Here is a 21,940-nt window from a genome sequence, read left to right on the forward strand (position 1 = left end):
TACAGTGTAGTCTATGAGAATAGTGTTAGGGGGACCGGGAAAAAATGTCCTTTCGGTGCATTTGATATTTGTTATAAAGATTTAATTTTTAATCAATAATGCATTCACCCTCGTTAACAACAACCTTTCAATACCGGGTAGAAAATGAATCGAAATGGATCGAAAAAAGTGAATTGGTTTTTAAGAATAGCGAATAATTAATACGCCGAAAAGACGTTACTTTGCGGTTCCCTGGTACATAAAATAGAAACAAATTAATTTTTCACGTTATTTTTCTTTTAAGCAAAATTAATCCAAAAGTAAATTTTCCTTTTAAATCACTAAAAAAGAATTTCCCTTTTTTAAGAAAAAAAAAAGAATGTTGCAAAAAAATTTAATTGTAGTTTTTATCTAACCCTTATCAAACATATATCGATAATTCCACAAACGCCTCTGTAAACTCCAAACACCGCTATCGCATCTCCCTCTTATCAACGATGTTTTAATTTTTCTGCCGCTGTGATTGACGGCCCCCATTAATCTACATAAATAGGGGCAATTTGCCATATATTCCTATGTTCTTTTAAGAGCAATAGCATCTCAATCTTGCAATTTCCCAGCAACCCCACTTCATTTATGCTACCTTATTCCTGGCATAAATATACATCCAGCTGTTATTATAAACTTCTGTAAATTAATTAAACCTTTTCCTTGGATCGCCGTCCTATGATTAATTTTGCCTGAGGGTTTAAGAACTCTTTTACTGCAGAAGGGTCTCGCGGGATCCTTGAAACGGGCTGTAAGGGGTAGGGTGACTCTGAAAAGAGTTGGAAGGATTAGAAAAATAAAATTTTTGAAGCTGGTTGACATGTAAATGACTTCTACCCTTGACTCGAATGGAGAATATTTTGATTGTAATTAAGATTTGGAAGTTAGTTAGATCAAATTTCTGTGTAAGTATTTGACATGAAACCGGAAACGAATTGAGGGGGGGGGATTTGATGAAGATATCATATTTGCGAATAACTCGAATAAATCTGCACGGAATTTTATAAATTACAAAAATAAAACAAAGAAGATTGAAAGAAGGAAAAGAAAATATATGCTTATATCAAAAAAATATTTTAAGCGTCAATGTTTATTCAGCTTAATTTAGATCAATCATTCTCATTTTTGTATAAAAGAATTTTTGATGTAGAAGAAAAATATTACGCGTTTCAAACCACTGGGTAAAAAAAAATAATAACCTTAAAAATTACTATGATATACTTACAAGGCAAAGTATGAACTGTGGTATAATGTCTAATGAATAATAGTATAGAGCTAAAGCACAGTATAGTGCTAATTGAATAATAGTATAATGTTTTTTTTTTATCAAACTTTGAAATTGTGTTAGGGACAAGGTGGTTTAAAAGGCATTCACTCTAAAAAAAATACGGTTCCAAGTTAGATTCAGACAGTTGTAAGTCACAAAATTAAATTCATCGTATTCCCTTTACTCTTAGTTTAAACTGCTTAAAAGTTAAAACTCAGTATTCCCTTTGATTTCGTGGATGTTAATAACAGAGATGGAGATAGTGCATTATTTCGTCTCTAATTGCTTCTTTTTTTTCTTTCTCTTTTTTTTTTAATACAGATGTTTTTGAGTTTACAATAACGGATCAAATTATGGTAAAAAGCACCGTCCTTTAGTGTGCCGAAAAATTTTAGTGTAAACTCCAATTTTACGGAACAAGAAATCTGATATACAACAATTTTTACTGTAATAATTAATTTAAAATAATATTTATCCCTTGTAATAATTAAAAAAATTATTAAGTACTCAAGAAACAATAAACCTTGTAATAATAAAGCACCCAATTAATAATTAACGTGACTAAACTGAGGGATTTTAATTTAATAAATATTACCGTAGAAATTACTGTGTAATATTTTTCGGTAAAAATTTATTTTACCGGTGATGCACACAAAGTTCAGGAACTTTATAATGTAATTTGATCCATAATTTGTTTTACAGTGTAGCGCAATCATGTTCATTTTAGGAATCCTTGTCAGCAAAAATAAGCCAATAAGTAATCACTTTCGTAAGCAGTTTACAAGGAATGTAATGGCAATGAGAGTTTAGCAATCAACGCAATCATTTAGCTTGACAGCGTAACGCAATCATTAAGCTTTATGCAGTCACTGTACGGATAGATAAGATAACATTTTTAAAGAAAAGCCCTAACAATATCTACGAATTATAAGAGCAGCCATCTCAGAATCAAGAATTTATTCGATTATTTATAGCTAATTTAGATTTTTGTTTAATTAGATTTAATTTTCAAAACGTTTCATAAAATAAAATATTAAAAATAAGTTTGCATATTTATTTGTTTTCATAGTTATTATATTTGAAATCTTAAAAAGAATTTTATAATTTTTTCGAATTTCTAAGTAAAAATATAAAAACGATCTACCTATAATGCCCTTAATTCGTCTTAAATTCTTCCTGTTATATTCTCTATATTCATTTATTTTTTATCACAATGTATGGCAAAAAAAAACAATAACTTAGCAATTTAAAGAAATTATCAATTCAAAGTATAATATCAATCAATCAAAATCCATATTATAATAAAACATTGTCTTAATATTACACTAAGAGTAGGTTCAACATAAAAATATATGTTACAGTTTCAATTACATATGCATAATTTTTTTCCTTCAAGCATATTAAATATACAAATAAGCGTAATGATATTCACAAACAACATTTTTGAGTTAGATAAAAGGTATTAGTGCTATAAAAATAACTTAGCGTAATCAATAGAATTTTGAAACAATGGTCTAAAAATGAGAGTAAACTAGGTATAATTTACAACTAGTAGTTCCGTCACTGTATACGTCACAGTATTTCGTCACAGCGTTCATAGTAATTCGTTCCCAGATTTTATGTACACATGAAGAGTTTTCAAGTTTATTCTTTCTGTTATATTCTCTATATTTATTTATTCTTCATTACAAGGTATGGCAAGAAAAACAATAACTTTTTAGCAATTTAAAGTATAATATCAATCAATCAAAATCCATGTTATAATAAAACATTATCTTAATATTACACTAAGAGTAGGTTCAACAAAAATATATGTAATGTACAGTTTCAATTACATATACATAGCTCTTTACTTTCAAGCATATTAAATATACAAATAAGAATTTTGAAACAATGGTCTAAAAGTGAGAGTAAACTAGATATAATTTACAACTAGTAGTTCCGTCACGGTATACGTCACAGTATTTCGTCACAGCGTTCGTAGTAATTCATTCTCTGATTTTATGTACACATGAAGAGTATACAAGTTTAACAAAAAAAAATCGGAAGGATTTCCTCATATTTAATATTGTTAACACTGCGCAATTTATTACTGTCATTACCATATCTTTTTTTTTTTATCATGCACGCGAGACAATCGCGCAGGAAAAAAAAGTAATATTTAATTACGTGAGTAAATTAGACGGAAAATTTATTACCTCTCCCGAAGTGCGGAGTGCTGCAGCAAGAGATGCTTTTTCGAAAGTAGGTCCCCCTCTTTTCAACAACGGAAAATTATGTGTTAGACCTAATATTTTCCACCTATTACTAGGAGAACAACTTCGAGAGATTGATGTCCAAGTCTAAAAGCACTTACACCCTTAAGGCTTCAAGCTCAATTTAGTCAACTTGGAATGCCATAGCTTTCCGCTGCTGAAACTAGTCTATAACATTTCTCAAAGGGATTATACGCGGACGGAGGGCACTCTCTAAAAATGTTTTATGTCAGGCATTTTTTTTTATCCGGCAACATCTGGGACTTGAACTTAGCATTTTTTTTTTCTTATCCCTTGATAACACTAAACTAAATGATCATCACGACAATTATTTATGACCTACTTGATAAAGTCACCTTTGTATTTCAGCTTCTTTTATTCAGTTTTGTAGAATATGTTGTTAAAATAATTGCTCCGGAAAATAATACAGATATATATTTATTATGTAACAGTTTTGCTCAACATTATTTAAATTTTAGCAGATTTATTTCAAAGGTGGAAATAAAAGGTTTTTAAACCTTTTACTGAGACGAATGAAGTTGCGAAAATATTAGCTCAAAAAATATCTGATTTTTTGAATAATTGTGGTATAGTTTTATTTATTTTATTTCATTGTGTTGTATTATTTTATTTTATTTGTTGTTTTGTATTTTATTTCTCTACACTATTTTGTTGAAAGATATGTAAACTAAAACGTTCCTGGAGCTAAGAAATTGGCAAGCTTCTTACGAAAAGTAAGATTACGAAAGTAATATTTCAGAAAATATCTAATTATAATACAGTTTGAACTTTAATGGAGCACATGGCACAGTATAGCACAGGTTAAGTTTCAATGGAGCAGATATTAAATATAGCACAGATTGAATTTTAATGGAGCAGATCGTATTTGGAAAATAATTGCTTAAAAATGTCTGACATGTCGATTTTAACAACTAAGCTTTTACTTTATAATTCATTTTTTTCAATTTAACTAAAGCATATAAAAAATGAATAATTTTCATTAAAACTATTAGAATTGGGTAATTTCAATGGAGAAAAATAAGCTTTAAATAGTAATTTGATTTACGAGTTTCTGAATGTTAACTATTAGATTAAGGGAACATTTCTGCATTAATTATTACTTTCCTATATCATTTTAAATTCATGAAGTTTCGAAAATGACATTTTGAAATCTTTTACTAGAAACCTTTATGACGACAATTTTAAAATGTAATCTATTTTATACTGTGAGTTATAAAATTATACAAAAATACAGGATGTAGGGAGAAAACACTTTTTCTTTTTTAACAAATCATAGTTACACACGTCATAGTCCTTTAACCTTTTTCTTTTTGCTGACGTCAAAATTACTGAGCTAAGTTTTACCCTCTATTTCTTCCTATTTCTTGTGCCCGTGATATTTTGGTCTGAAGTGTTTAGAAGTAACGCGTCAAAAAAATCACGCTTGATTTATTTTTTAAAGTCCGAAATCATGTTTATTTACGCAACAAATTATACATAAAAATTAATTGTCAAATTATACAATAAATGGCAGTACCAGACTATTTGTAATATGTTTAGAGATAGTTTATTTTAAAGTAGATGTCAACACTCTTTTTTATGTCACACAGAAACTTTACTTAAAAAGGAATACATGTATAGTACCACGTTTAGTTATATATAATTTTCTTGAATAAAGAAATAGGCACTTTTATGACGACTTTATTCAAAATTATGTGAAAATTACTCAATTTTCGTTACTTAAAATATGTTAGACTAATGGTATATATTTATGCAAAAATTTAAAATTAATGTTCGATCAATATAAAATAAAACAATTTTGGATTTGAAAGTGCTAATGTATTAGACGAAGTACGTTTTATTTTTTAAAAAAAAATTTTAATGCGTGATGATTAGTTTAAGGATTAATAAATTTGTTTCAATATCTACTTTATTTTTTAAATTTTACATCAAATGTATTTTATTTTTTATCAGGAATGGCCGTTGCTGTTGATAATCGGATGTATTTTGCTGATGGATCGAATATTCGAATGGTAGACAGTAGAGGAATAATTCATACGATGATAGGTGATCATCATCATAAACGACAATGGCGACCAATACCTTGCACTGGAACTCTAAAAATTGAAGAGGTCAGTAAAATGAAAATTCAAAAATATACTTTTATTTTTTTTACCAAAGAAACCCTTAAAAAAAGAAACATTTTAATAATAATTTTTAAAATGCCTGAGTTTGCTTACTTAAAAGCTTAACATTTTTATCCACACTGAAAAAAATTTTAGTGTATCCCAAAACACCGAAAATAGTGGCAACTATTTAACACCAAAGTGGTGTAGTAAAATGCCATACATAATTTTTGGTTCACGGTGTTTCACGACACCAAGAATGTATTTTTACATTTCTTAGTATATAACCACATCCATTCTAGTTTTTCAGTAACACTGAAATTTATACTTACTGTCACTGTTCAGGAGGTCCAGGATAATACTAGCACTAATTAATAGCATATTTTATTCAGCAAAACAACATCAACAATGGTATACAAGTATCAAGCAGACAAACATAACATTTTACATCCAGATCTCGTACGTAAAGCCAACTCACATAGAAGTATTTGGGGGAGGTTATCCAATGGATGCGCGCATGCGCTAACATTAAAGTTTCAGTTCGTATTTCTAAAAGTTTCACTTCGGATTTTAACTTACACTTACAATAAGATAAGTAACACATGAGAATCAGTAAAGTTATTTTACGATACAGTCTAAAGCAAGAATCATTAATTTAAGTAGCATCTATATGTCACAGATAGTAATAAATCCGTTATTATTAATACTAATTGGTCAATATTGATCTAAGTGGTCAAAGTGAGGTCTTTTGGTCAGAGTGAGAAATATCGCAAATAATTCACCTAAACGGTTTATAGCATTGGAACATGGGTGTGCCTATTTGTATATGTATTACGGTTAAAGTGATTAATCCGATTATTATTAATACTAACCGGTCAAATAGCAGCTTCTTTTGGTCAAAGGGGGAAATGAAAAAGGGAGATTTCCGTATTGTGATCTGTGGTAAAATAATGGCAACTTCCGGGAAACGACCCCCAAGAAACTTTAAAAAAAATAAATAAAAAAATTACAAAAAAATAAAATAAAAATACTTTACCGAGAAGGAAAAGCTTGAAGGGTATAACTTGAAGACACCCGCGGGCTAACTACCACATTTTTATTTTTTATATTTTTTAATTTTTCCACATTGCCATTGTAGTTGCCATAGCAGATCACGATACGGAAATATCCCCAATAAAAACGCGGAGGAATGACAGTGACCAAACTTCATTAGTTATTATTAATAATAACTGCTTAATGTGACAAATTCGCTTAAATTATTCGCTTTATTTGGTAATACTGGCATCACTTGTTTATTCGATCATTATTAATGTTGAGCGGTGAGTATTAATAATAACGGTCTATTCACATTAACCTTAACATGTACACTATTTCTCAAAATAAAATAAATTTGTTAATCAAACATGCACACAGAGCAGAGAGAATAATATGAATTCGATCGAGGCTTAACGAAACTGAAGCGGATGCAAGTTAAGCATAATGAAATAATGTAATACAATTGACAGAGTTAGATAAATCTTCTTATGACAATATAATAATCTCTTTTATACTACTAAAAACATGCAAACCTTCATTGGAATGAGATGAATCAGCGCCGTTCGAGGCAAAATAAAACTTTCATGTTCTAGGATTCAAATTGTAAACAAAAAATAATCGATCGTCTGACGTTTTCCAAACTGATAGCCTAACACCAAAATTGGCAAAAATAATACATAAAGAGAGTAAAAGCATCTGATATTCCTGTAAGTTTTCTTAATTAAGAAGTTTCGATTGAATTACATGCCTTAATGTACGCGATTCGACTCGGTCTTAATGTAACGCAGAATCTTTAGAGTTTTTAACATTAAATTCGGAAGGGGATTACACCACAGTTTTTGCAGTGTACAAACTATAATATTTCCAGAATTATGCATTGAAAATTGCTTTTAAATATACATGAAAAGATATTTGCGACATTCTAATCTCATACATTTTTGATTTCGTATGTGTTGCAATGTTTCTTGTTAATATAGCAGTGATAATTAACAATGACAATACGAAACAAACTTTCGACAGACTAAGTTCTTGTTGTTTTTTTTTTAGGCAAAACTTCGATGGCCCACTGACTTAGCTATAAATCCTTTAGACAACTCTCTATATTTTATCGATGACCATATGGTGCTGAAGCTCACTCAGGACCAAAGAGTTATGGTGATAGCAGGACACCCAGTTTATTGCCGACCACAAAATAATCGCCTGAAATCTAGAATAACTGGTGGAAATTTACTCTGGTCATTAATCGGATTCACATTTAGTCCCACTGGTACAATGTATTTAGCAGAAGTAGATTCCAAAAACGTTCACCGAATACGTATGTTAACATCAGATGGTGAATTGCTGCATTTCGCTGGAAGAGAAGGTGTTTGTGATTGTGACTGGCAAAACTGTACATGTTCTTCGAGAGAAGAAGGACAGCTTGCAGTGGATACAAGACTTCTGTCTGTCACGTCCATCACCGTCACCGGTGATGGCGTTGTCCATATAGCTGATCAGGGAAACTTGAAAATTCTATCTGCTATTCCGTACTTACCTATAGCCGACAGCAATCAAGAATTTCAGATTTCATTTCCAGAACACCATGAAATTTATGTCTTCAACAAATATGGACAGCATATCACAACTAAAAATATCCTGACCGGGAGAACTGTTTATAACTTCCATTACAATGTAAATACTAGTTTTGGAAAATTAAGTGCAGTTACAGATGCATCAGGGAATAAAATAGCGTTTCTTAGGGACCAAGGAAATAGTTTACATACAATTGAAACAGCTAGAGGACAGAAGTGCAGAGTTCAAATGGGAAAGCAGAGTATATTGGAAGTGTTTGTCGATCCAGACAACATGGAAACCGTGTTTGATTATGATAGTAACGGATTGTTGACAAGTCGATCAGATGCTGCGGGACGATCATTTTTTTATGTCTACGATGAAAATGGCCGATTAACGCAAGTTGTTAAACCTAGTGGCCAAGAGACAGTTTTAACTTTTGATCTTGGGCCAGATGGCGCCTCTGTAATAGCAACAGATCAAAATAAAGGGGAACATTCGATGGTAACAGTGAAAGGGAATACAGTTGTCAGTCAGCAAGGTAAGCTACATTTTTCATTTGCGTGTGAATATACATATATATATATATATATATATATAGTGAAATTATTGGTTGATGGGTGAATGAAAATGATGAGAACTGCATGATCTTTCTTTTAAGATCAAAAGATCTACTACTATAATCTTTTTCTTAAATTTTTAATAAAATTTAGTACACAAATGTCAAATTTGGTGTGAAATCTGTCAAACTTACAAATTCTATGGCTTAATCCTTCATTTCCAATAATTTAAAAGAAAAATAATAATTATTATTTTCATATGCTGGGTTAGTCAAAGAATACAGGAAAAATATTAAAAAACAACAATTTTTGAAGAGGGGGACATATTTTGATAAGATGTATTTTTGAAAAATTGCGTGTTTAGGATTGCAATTTCACTAATGCATTCATATAGTAAACAAATATAATCCATCTAATAATAAATGCAAAATTATCAAACACATCAAATTTTAAAATTATCAAATTATGAAATATTTATATACTAGGAGGCTACGCCTCCTGCTCGCTGCCGCTCGCCAACCCCCGGAACGATTGTGAACAATCTACAGATGATATCCGAAGTGCACCATTGGTGTTTTAAAAAGCTAAAATAAGCGATTAGATTTAGCTATATCCGTTAAAGTTTGTATGGACACTCGATTTGGTATTAAATTAAAGTAAAGTATTCCATTGCGCATTTGTTTGGGTAGTTCAGTACCAAATTCAAAGAGATATTATACTACAGATTTTAAGGCCGGTTTAATACATTTTAAAAATGAATACTTTAGTTAAATTTAAAAAAAAATGAAGGAAGCTTATTATAAACGTAATTAGTTTATATATATATATATATATATATATATATATATATATATATATATATATATATATATATATATATATATATATATGCAACATAAAAAGCTTCAATTAATCTTTTTATGTTAGTTTCTTCGTTATAAAACAACTCCTAATTTATTACTACTTAATTTTTCAAATCAAAGCACTTTATGATACTTTTAAAAAACCACATCCTGTTTCTAAATCTATTTTTAGCCAACTATACATAAATTTAAATAAAGATATTTTTCCTTTTAAGCTTTGTGGGAATCGCGTGATCTATTTAATTAACCAATAGTAATTTCTGAGATTTCCCTCTTTTCCCTAAATAGAGGCATTTTCGGATTTTTTGCAAGATTTTCCCTACCAGAAAGACTGTTTGCTGATGGAGTAAACATCACTTCTTCGCTCCCACTCAACTAAGAATGATCAAATAAAAGTTACTCTGATTTAATTAAAATCCTGTGTCTGTTTTCCTGCTCGGTCCGACTGCATCATTTTACAAGCCGGCAGGATTATAAGAACTGATGAAACGGGCGCAGGATAATATAAAATGTTTCTTCAAAACATAAAAATAAAAAATTAACTAAAAGAACACACTTCTACTATGTTGGAAGATTTGAGCCTATTAACGAACGGATCAAAGACTTCACAGCGAAATCTCTTTAACTTCAAACTAGAAGAGAATGCTTAGCAGTTTATTGCCAATGCTGCGAAATTAATTGAATTTGGATGAACCTTGACCCTGGCTGGTGACACTTTCCCCTTCTACCCAGAAATCGAAACTGTCTGTTTACTCTTGGAATGGAGCGACAATGGAGAAAACATTAAGAAAGAAAAAAAAAAGATGTTTCGTTTGCTTCACCTTTTCGAGAATTCCATGCCTCTAAAGACCTGTTCCATTTTTTTGATTTCATGCCTATTTCAAAGTGACAGCGATTCTACATTTCCAGAAGTTCATCTTGGTGGCTACGATTCTGTTCGCGTGTGCAGTTTAGTGATAGTGCGCGCAGTGATTCCCAGTGTTTAGTGATCATCCACGATAGTAATTTCTTCAATGGTATTTATATAATGAAAACTTACTTCGATCCGTGCTTTTGTTTTGATAATAATTTCCAAATATTTTTTGATTATCAAAATATTTGGTGTTTGAACAGCAAAAATAATAATAGATTTTGGTTATATTCTGAAATTCTTTTTTCTCATTCTTGATATTTTATTTAAAATGATTATTAATTTTTATTCATTGATCTAATTTTGATTGTTTATTTTTGCATTTTCAAAAACTTATTGTTATTGAAATTTACTTATTCATTGAGGAATTTTATTTTATTAAATTGATTTAATATGATTAGCATAAAAATGTTATAGGATAGTTAGTTTCATTTTAATTATATTATGTGTTGTAATATATGATCAATTGAATATTTTTTTTTTAAATTTAAATTCTGTGTTAGTGTTTATCGTAAGGTAACGATAAATAAGCAACTATGACATTTAATTTACTTCTAAATGCTATATTTAATTGTTAAAATTTATTTTGGTTATTTGAATGCCCTTACGGAGTGGCAAAAATTACAAATTTAAAATGGATGAAAATGCCAAAAGCAATACAGATAATTCTGAAAAAGAATTGAGTGATAATTTACAAAAATTAAGTATGGATCAAAGTGTACAGGGTAAACCAGACATACTAGTCTTTGAGCATGACATTGGTGTTCAATTCACATCCTGGCTTAAACATTTCGAATAACAAACTCTAGATTCTAAATGTAATGACGAATGGAAAGTTAGAAATTTTCAAAAATTCATTAAAGGTTCAGCTTTGAAATTGTATATTGATAACTGTCTTAATTGTAATTCATATCAAGAAATAGTTGAAATTTTTAGAGAGCATTATTTTTCACCTCCCTTTGGCTTTAATGATTTTCAAAATTTAAAATTTTCTGGCCAAGCTAAAGACCTAAATTCATATTTTACCGAAAAGGTAGAGTTAGGTCGAAAAATAAATTTAAGTAATGATCATATAATTGAGGGTCTATCTATTGGTTTGCCCCACCAAATTAAAACATTTTTGGTTTTAAAGGAACCCAAAACCCCGATTGAATGGCTCACTATTGTTTCGAAAATAATTCATGATGTACCTACGGTCTTACCCCAAACTGAAACTAAACAAAAATTACCAGAATCCAAATTTAATGGGTATAGACCACAATATCAAGGCTGGGTACCAAGGCGGCCATTCTTTAACAACTCAAGTAATCCAAATTATAATCCTCGACAAAATCAAAATTTTTCCCGGAATAGTCAAAGTTATAACCAACAATCCCAATTTAGACTTAGAACTCAAAATGAAAAGTTTCAAAGAAATAAACAACAAACTAGTCATTTCGCCCAGGCTTCCCAGGCTTTCCCTCCTAAGCCATGTAAATACTGTGATAAGCTCGGTATAACCAATGCTTATCATTGTGGCCAAAATTGTATAAACAAACCTAATTCTTTTATGACTGAGAATCAAACTCAGTCTAAGCAAGAAAGTGACCAACCAAAAAATTGACAATTAATAGTATCCGGATACATACAAAATAAAAATGAAAACTATGAAAGTGACAAATACCCGATTTTGACAAATAAAACTATCCTGTTAAATATTGATACAGGTAGTACTTTAAATATCATCCCAACTAAACTTTTTGAAAAACTTAATGTCCAAAAAGAAAGAAAGAACTTTGTTAATGTAAAACAAACAAAAGGTATTTTGCAACTTGACCAAACCTGTACTTTAAATTTAAAAATTGGAATTATAGCTAGGTCAGTGGAATTTTACATTTTAAATACTGATCTACCTTATGCCATATTGGGTTTAAAGGAATGTAATGGGTTTAAATTTGTGATAGATTGTGTTGAACGAGTTGTAATGCAAAATCAGAGAAAACTGATCACTTTTTCGGATTATAAAAGCAACTTGTCTTTACACATTTCTCCTGAAATCCAGGTTAATGATTGCAACAAAAATACCAATAAAGAAAATAAAGCTAAGAATAAAAATAAGGAAAGTAGAAATAAAAGAAAAAATGTTAAAACAAATAAAAATAAACAAAAGGAAGAATTTGTTATGGAAAATAAAATTTTGGACGTGAGAATAAACAAAAATAAGAATGTAAACAAAGTTAAGTTAAGGAAAAATAAGAAAAATGGGATAAAAAATAAAGATTTAAATAGCAAAACTGAAAATAATCTTGAATTTTCAAATGTTCTTGAGACTAAATGTGATAATGGTGCGCAACATTGTCAAAACCATGTTGATGGAATTATGCAAATTCAAGATGATGAAAAAAATTTCCAACTTCAGGAAATTTTGGAAGATTTTTCAGATATTTTTGCTAAAGATAAATATGATGTAGGGACAATAAGAATTGAACCTCAACGGGTAAGATTAACATCAGACTTACCAGTATCTTCACGAGCATACAAAACTTCCCCGAAACAACAAGAGGAAATAGATAAACAAATTGAAGAATTGTTAAAGCATAATATAATTAAAGAAAGCTCTTATAAATATATATATTGCATACATATATATACACACAACAAAACAACAAAATAAAACTATTTCATTCAACGTTCTTTAAAAAATGGGAACTTGTTTCTTATTCTGTAGAAATAAGTATGATTTTTTTTCAGTTGAAAAAAATATCTAGTTTTTGCCTTTTCTGAGCATTTTTCTTTAGAAATCGCTTAGTAAATTTATAAAAATCGCAAGATAATCAATTCAGAATACGCAAAGTCGATTAAAAACATAATTCTTTGCAAGATTAAATGAAAAAAAAATTTAATTTTAAAGATTGTTCGTAGACAATAATTGTCAAAAGGGAAAATATGAATATTAATTTATGCTATTAGATTCTTCGCATAAATTCTTTCGAAACGTGTCTTTAGCTCAGCAGGCCGTTTATTTTTTTTTCCCTTTAAGCTTTAAAGGGGAAGATACTTAATGTCATTAAGTTACTTTTTTTTATTACTTTAATCGCTTAAAAACTCTAATCTTCCATTTTTGACGCCGAATAAAAATTAGTTATGCTGTTTAATGTTTTATTATAAATTAACGTTTTTGCGATAAGTAAAAGAGTTTTCATTCAAAATATTTATCGTGTTCATTAATAATTCAACTGATCCATGCAAAATGTTTTTGACAATTTTTTGTTAACAAACTTAATACTTTAGCCACATATGTGTTTTGTTTTGATTAACTGCTTAAAATTTATTCTTACGATGTTAGGAAACATTCCAACTGTTCTACAAAAAATTCAAATTTAAAAAATATGAATTAATCAAAAAAAATTAAGAAAAATTTATGAGGGTTATGATTTGGCTAGAGAAAAAAATTCTTAGATAATTACCGTACTGTATTTCCCAGGAATTCTGGTTTTATAAGTTACAGTTCCTATTGTTGTTGTTGTTGTCGTGTCTATGCATACGGTGCTAGTGCAAAGATTAGAGTTCTCCAAAAGTCTTGATAACAAGATTGCAAGTTCTGTAGCCCGATGGCCGTGGAGAATTTCGATGGGGGGGGGGGTGCTCCAAGTTGAAAGAGGGAGCGGATAATGGCCTGGCAGTCAAAAGCATGGTCTGGAGTTAGTTGCAAATGATGACAGTACTTGCAGATGGGATAGGATTTTATATTGGTGCGTGAGATCTTCATACCTTTGAAATGTCCAGTACGTAGCCTAGCTATTGTAGAGGAGAGGTCTCTTGGGCAGTTTAGATCGGGGATTATTGCATTGCTAAAGAGCTGGTTGAATATCCTTCGCCTGGCGACAGCATTCGCATCTGCACAGGTGACAGCTCGAGGTTGGTCATCGATCTGAGTTCCTATTACCACACATTTATTAAAAAATGCAAAACTGAAAATTAAATTAAATCTAATATATGGTTTCTGTGCCATGTTCTCAGGTATCGTAAAAAGATTATCAAATTTTACCACATTTATAAAATTTTATCAAGTAATATAAAACCATATCTGCGTTCCATTGCTTTTTGTTGCTTCCACTGAGCTAAAAATACAGTAAATTGTATCATTTTCCAACTTTTGACCATACTTTTTTCCTCAGTATACGTTTTTAGATTTCCATAATAATTTTTTAATTGATATTTTAAATTCACATGTTTGAAAATTATGAATAATAAAGTAAAAGCTTAAGTAATTATAAATAGTCCATATTATTTTTCGAAAATAATGTGATAAAGCAAAATATCTGAGGATTAAATATAAAACATTGAAATCCTCAGATATTTTGCACATATAGCACCTCACAGGGTTAAAATAAAAATTTAAAGACTGAATCTAATGTGTGTTTATGGTTTTAGCTTTTAAAATAGTTAAGTATTAAATAAATTAATTATTACATAGATTAATTATTATTTATTACATAGATTAATTATTATATGTATTAATTATTACATAGATTAATTATTAAGTGATTAATAATTATTAATTATTAAAGAATTCAACAATAATTATAATTACTGCATTGACATTGCTTTGTATGCAATAAATACACATACATTTACCTAGAGAATATCAGATTAATACAATGTCAATTGACAATTAATGTATTTTTTATATGGATTTATTACATAAATTATAATAAATTATTATTTAAATGACAATAATTTGCATAAAACCATCCCGCCTTTTTTTTATTAATTTACCCTTTAGTAACTTATAAATCTCCCTGTAGAAAGTTACATTTCAAACTGGACTCTGATCCACATTGCGAAACCAATTATCCCTTATAAGAGTAGGTGTAAAGAGAAGAAAAATTATCTTTGCCGATTGGAGAAACCGAAAAGGGATAAATAATTTAAAATCACGCCTACAAAAAAAAAAGTGGTCGCTATTGGAAGAAACATTGACAGTTATGATCAGTAATGACGAATTGTATTTACTGATTTCTTCTTTCATCTACTATGTGGTTATATGATTGGCCGAAAATTAATTACTTATTTCGTCATGCATTACACCATAATATTATGTATAAAATTACGTTAATCGTTACGCTTATACGCCTTTCCTTATTTTTATAGGATGGAAGAGGATAACGAAACAAATTATCGGATATATCACTTCTGATCACTATGTTCCGCCCCACAGTTGTAATTGGTTAATTTTTAAATCTATTTCAGTTGAAATCAAAAGACCTAGTAACTTATTATACTTATTCTTATATCAGTATAATTTTGAAATCTTTAAACTTGTTCTCCAAAAACAATTCCACAAAATATTTTTTTTCATAATTGTTATGTATTTTCTACAGTTGCATCGAAACTTTATATTGGAAAACTGTGTTGTTTAGAAACAATTGTAAAATTTAGTTTCTCTTTCCTGTTTAGTTGTTTAGTTATTTTTTTTCTATGGCATTTCTTGAGTTTCTTTCAAATCCAGTTTTGAAGTGCTAAAATGTGGTTTTTGTATGTGATGATATGTGTGGCATTTTTTTATTCTTTGACATTGAATTGAGTTAAAATCAGTTTGGAAATGCTGAAATGTACTTATCAATGTGGTATATATTTTTTTTTCTCGAACATTTTCCTGAGTTCTAAACTCAGTTCTAAAATGCTTTTTTCTTTTTTTTCTTAATTTTGTTCATTTAATGAATCATAAGTTACCTAACCGTGGGAAAGGAAGGTGGAAATTTTCGAAGAAAATTTTGGATCCGCAATTAGCAGATCCACTGAACTTGAGTTTTTTTCTCTGAGTTTCCCGATTTTAGCCTCCCCTATTTATCGAAAAACAATTCGAATATTAATTTTCACTTTTTCGCTTTAAAAATATCACTTTAGAATAGGAAGGAGCTTACCGATTAAACTCATATTTATTGAATGTTACAAACGACGAGTTATAAAATAATTTTGAAAATAGTTCAACATCGAACTGCTTTAAACAAATTAAAAGATTTCCAAACTGAGTTATCAACAACTCTTTCTAGAAAAAGCTAAAAAAGAATTAAAAATAGAACAATCTAAAAAGCGAAATATTGAGTTTCATAGATGGTCAATTTGATAGTTGACTAATTTTGATTAGACTGGCTTGCAAACTTAGCACATCGGCAAATTTAACCTTCAATCTGTTAGTAGTATAAAGAAGTAAAACTATTTTTTTCCGTTTTTTGCAATTTACATCTATGACAATACAAAAATTACAAATAAAAGGTTGCTCCCTTTATATTTTACTTTATAACCGTCGTTGAACAGCCAACCCAGTTTTTGGGATTACGACTACTAATGTTCAACTCCGTAGCCTTGTAGTTTTGAACCCAATCCAGAAGACAAGGGAACTCCTGGATCAAGTATTGGGAGAGTTTTGGGAGAAACCGCATTTGCGTTACATGGAGAGGAAGACCACAAGAACCGCCTGACAGCAAGGGGAGTCTAATCCATGATCCGTCTACCATTTAGGATATTTCACGTCAGCATGGTGGTTGGTGCAAGCCGGATGCTGAATTCGTATCGACCAGCCATCGCCGGAATCGAACCCCGGTTCACCTCATTGGAAGGCGAACGTTCTATCCCCTGAGTCATCGCGGCTCTTGCTTCCTTTATAGGGATGAAGAGATGCATAATTTTTCAGTTTAAATTAATATTTTCTATTTAATGTTAGTTTAAAACAGTTTCTTCTTTTCATTATGCGGCTCAGAGGTATTTTTCATTCTAAAATGTGTGACCTTTTATACTTAATACCTTTTTTTCCTTCATACTTAATAACTTTTATACTTTTTTTCCTTCTAAAAATTATGTCCAACTGTGCAACTTTTCTTTAAAGAGGAAGATATTTCTTCTTTGCTCACAGCTCAGAACTTACGCTACAACCATTTCGCCAGACATAAAAAATAGAGATTTTTTTATACACAATAATTCCACGTATCTTTAAAAACATATCAAAATAAAAATAAAAAGACTCCTAAGTTTTTTGCATATTTTTTCTTTTAAAATCTTTTGAGACATTTTTGCAGGAAAAAAAATAAGAAAACAAACGTTGATAGTTTGAATATCCCTCAGCGAAACATTGTCATACATTCATCACACATTTATTTGATCCCATTAACTATAAACTACGATGGGAGGACATTTAATTCCAAAATAATGTAAACAACTTTTTTTTCCTCTATTTTTTTTTTCGTTAACACTCCATTTATTTGGACTCGTACCAGTCAAGCTTCGATTCTCATTCTATATCACATTTTTTTTTTTCTCCCGAATTTCAACGCCGTCTTAAACGAAAAATGAACGTCTTCGGAACTGTAACCCCGGGGATGGTGGTGTTAAATGCTCTTTGCCCAAGAAGGATTAAACAGCAATTTTCTCTTCAATGTTAAGCTACTGAGAGACGGTTTTTGTCCCACCTTACTTGCTTCACCCTCTTCCACCATTAGAAAAACTGTTGTAAAAACCTTTAATCTTTTGGAAGCCGAGTAAAAATATGACAGAGATGCAATTTTTATCCATTTTTCTATGCTGCCTTGAAGGAAATATGTATTTTTAAGCTTAGAATGTTTTTCTAATGCTCCCTCACCGTGCACATTAGAGAAGTACTCCATAATTAAAATCACATACATGCTATAAAGAAAGAATAAACCTTAAGATGCAAGTTTTGGAAAATTTATCTTGTAAGAAAGTATGACGTTTTGCTAAACTTTTACATAAATCAAAAAGTTTAAGACACTCTTTAAAAAATATTCAATTTAAATGATTTATTAAATCGATGCTAAAAGCAAGCATATTGTTTTTTTTAATGTATGATAGCTAATGACTGATGAAAGTATGCAAATTTGTAAGAATTTTAACTTAAGAAAATATTAGAATTTTTTTTTCTCTTTAATAAATAAACTATCGAACGTGATATGTTAACGTTCAAGCAAGCTGTACGGATTCTTTTTTTTTGGTATTTAATAAAAAAAGGTTCGCATTAAGCAGTATATTGCTACAAGATAGAATATAAAAATGGTGATATATAGGGTAAGCTTGCTATCATTGTGATGGTTCCTCTGCTGGGCTATCTGTATCATGCTTTATTTATTGATAACAAGTGCTTCACTCCTAAAATTAAAACTCTCACTTGTGCTGTATTTTATTAACTTAAAGAATCATTTTGTCACGAAATAACGTGATATGTGACAAAAAGCAAACTTTTAAAACTATGATGAATCAACTTAATCAATATGAAGAATCAACTCAATCAATATCAACTCGGAAACTCATCGCAGTGCATTGTGACAGATTGTTTGCAAGAATAACTACCAGAAGATAGAAAATAAAGTAACGAAACAAGCCGACAGGTCAAAGAGTTGGCCTCGAATCAGGAAGATCCCAAGTCCGAATTCCACTCCGGGCATATGTGTAAATTATCTCTTTGTTCTATCGGTTCTTTTTGTGTTGTTTGAGTGACATTGATCCATCTATTTAGTTCCCACACTTAGTGATTATTAGAAAAGTTAGATACATAGGTGCCACGAGTTTTTTTTTATTTTTGAAAGAAAAAAACAGAATTGCAAAATATTTCTTTAATTCTGACGAAATTCCAGACCAGAAGATAGAAAGAAGTGACGATCGTTATTGCATCTCTATGACGAAAATTTTGCTCGGAGCGTATACTGGGAAGCAGTTCCGTCAAAAACGAAGAAAGTTTCGTGAAATTAAGCATCCATTTTTTACAGTGTTTGAAATCGTCATCGTGAACGTGAATTAATTCTCGTTCACACGAATTTCCCGTAAAATAAAGTACAAATCTTGCACTTTTTAATTTGTCAAAGAGCACAAATTTTGTATTTCAAAGAGATTGTAATAGTCTTTCATTTGTAACTGATAATTAAAAATGAAAATACAGCGTTATTTCTGCGTATGATTGCTTACCTTGTTATAACAAAATTCACGAATGTACTACTTCCCAATTGCTAGCTGCCTTTAATTGGTAACCCATCCACATAAGCAATATTAAAGGTTAACATTTTGCAAGTTATACAAGTTAAATAAATAATGCTGTTGAATCTGATTTTGTAAAACCTAATCAAGAGTCATTAAGTCTAAATTAGATTATAATCTAATTTATTCATTCTAGATTTTTTCATTCCAGTACAGACATCAAAAATATCAAAGTATTAAATTGCTGAGAAATGGTCACATAGACTAATAATATATTTAAACGCTTTACTGATTAAAGTTATCTGCTTATTCATAGAAACTTCATGCCCCAATGAAGGCGAAAGTCTCCTTCATAGAGCCGAGCAATTTTAAACGCATTTTTTTCTTAAATATTTGCATTTTGTCTTTTAACGGAAAACTTTTCACTTTAAAAGTGCCGTAAGGGTAAGCATTTTGTATTGCTTTAAGAGAAACCAACATTTGCTTTGGTTAAAAATAATAAAGCATGAACCATGGTTAACGTTTTATTATTGTTAAACGTTTAATAGTGTTGTTTTAATTAATGTAACTATAATCTTTTAATTCAAAATATTTTAAAGATGGGCAATTAATTTGGTTGAGATTGAAGCCAGCGTAAGTTGACTTACGAGGTGAAGATAAGGATTTTTGTTCTTGATGAGTATAGATGATAGTAAATTAAAAAAAAATTTCCTGATTCGAGATTTTTTCCTGATTTCCTGGTTTTCATATTTTTCGAAAGAGGACAGAGCTGGAATTTTTTAATTTCACTTAATTGTTTTAAGGATTTGGCAATTAATATTTTTTGGTTATTTTAACTGTAACTTTCTTTGATTTGATTCTGTATGTAGACATGTTATTCTGAGTGTTTTTTCTCAGTGTCCTTTTGACTTAAATTATTTTCATTTTAAATTGTGTTTCTCTGAATATTCAATCGCTCAGTCAATTTTCAAATAAATAATTAAAAATGTACTTTTGAAAAGCATATATAAAATGCTCTTCCTCCACTTTTGATAACTTTTCTTAAAACTTTTTGTAAGTGCTTATAAAACAGTGAATGGTGATAAATTGTTTTTGATATAGATTAGAAAAAGATTTAATTTTGCAAAAAAGGAAAAAAAAAATTTTAACAAGGTAAAAAAAAATATCAAAATTATTGCAAAGTTAAAATTTGAGAATATTAATGAAATTTTCTAGTCATTATAGAAATTAATACTATAGTCAACTAAAATCCGTACCATCCATCATATTATTCAAATATGAATGCTTACAAAAAAGCTTTAAAAAATTGCAGAAATAAAAGAAAGGTTGGAAGATTTATAAAAAAATGATTTATAATTAGGAGGAAAATTTTAAAAAAAGAGAAATATGCAAAAAAAACACAACCCTATTTTAAAATGCAATATTGAGCAAAGGAATTTACAGGTCAAAAAAACTATATAGTTTTTAAATTTACTGAAAAGGACTATTTCAATTTTTGATTTTCTAGTTAAAAGATGCAAAAATATATAAAAATGTGAATAAGAACTTTTTTTTTCAATTATACTTAATTTTAATAATTTGGTTTACTTATACTTAATTATTTTGAAGATAAATAGTTGCAATGAAATTTTTCACACAATTTTGTTATTGGCATCGTTACTACATAAATAGCAGTTTTTTTCCCCTATAAAACCATAAATTAATTTAATTCTCGATTTAAAGGAAAATAATGAAAGAGACTTTACAACAAATCATGAGAAAATATATAGAATCGTGAATAATAATCGTTTTTTATTCAATTATACTTCAATTGAAAAAAATTTGTTTTACATAATACCTTTTTGAAGATAAATATTTTCAATGAAATTTTCCACACTATTTTGCTATTCGGTATCGTTATTACTGAAATAATTTCAATAATAGTTTTCTTCTTCCTTTTATAAGAAAAAAATTATAAATTAACTTAATTTCTGATTTAAAAGTAAAATAACGAAAGAGATTTTTTATAACAAACCATAAAAAAATGCGTAAAATTACGAAAAGTAAAAATTTTTTACTCAATCATAATTAACTTTGAATAATTTTATTTTACATAAACCTTTGAAGATAAATAGTTGCAATTAAATTTTTCACACTATCTTATTATTGTAATCGTTACTACATAAATAATTTTACTTGTTTTTTTTTCAATAAAAACTCATAAATTAACTTAGTTCTCGATTTAAAGGCACATGACTGTAAAAGAGACTTTTAGAATAAAGCATGAGAAAATACATGAAATTATAAATAATAATCATCTTTTTTATTTAATTGTACTTAGCTTCTGTTTTACATATAACATATTGAAGATAAACAGTTGCAATGAAATTTTTTCGCACAATT

General features: G+C 29.3%; 1 protein-coding gene across 4 annotated transcripts in view; it reads left to right on the plus strand.

The window, feature by feature from the left end:
• LOC107438670 (teneurin-m) overlaps positions 1–21,940 on the plus strand; it is a 487,196-nt gene that overhangs the window by 434,890 nt on the left and 30,366 nt on the right. For all 4 annotated transcript variants that reach the window (XM_087165593.1, XM_087165588.1, XM_043039103.3 and 1 more), the window contains 2 exons: positions 5,524–5,681; positions 7,758–8,802. In XM_087165593.1, coding sequence (XP_087021719.1) covers positions 5,524–5,681; positions 7,758–8,802 — 1,203 coding nt within the window. The remainder of the gene's footprint in view (positions 1–5,523; positions 5,682–7,757; positions 8,803–21,940) is intronic.

Source organism: Parasteatoda tepidariorum, chromosome 1, assembly GCF_982258835.1.
Source record: "Parasteatoda tepidariorum strain Cologne lab strain chromosome 1, Ptep-v5.0, whole genome shotgun sequence".
Taxonomy (NCBI): domain Eukaryota; kingdom Metazoa; phylum Arthropoda; class Arachnida; order Araneae; family Theridiidae; genus Parasteatoda; species Parasteatoda tepidariorum.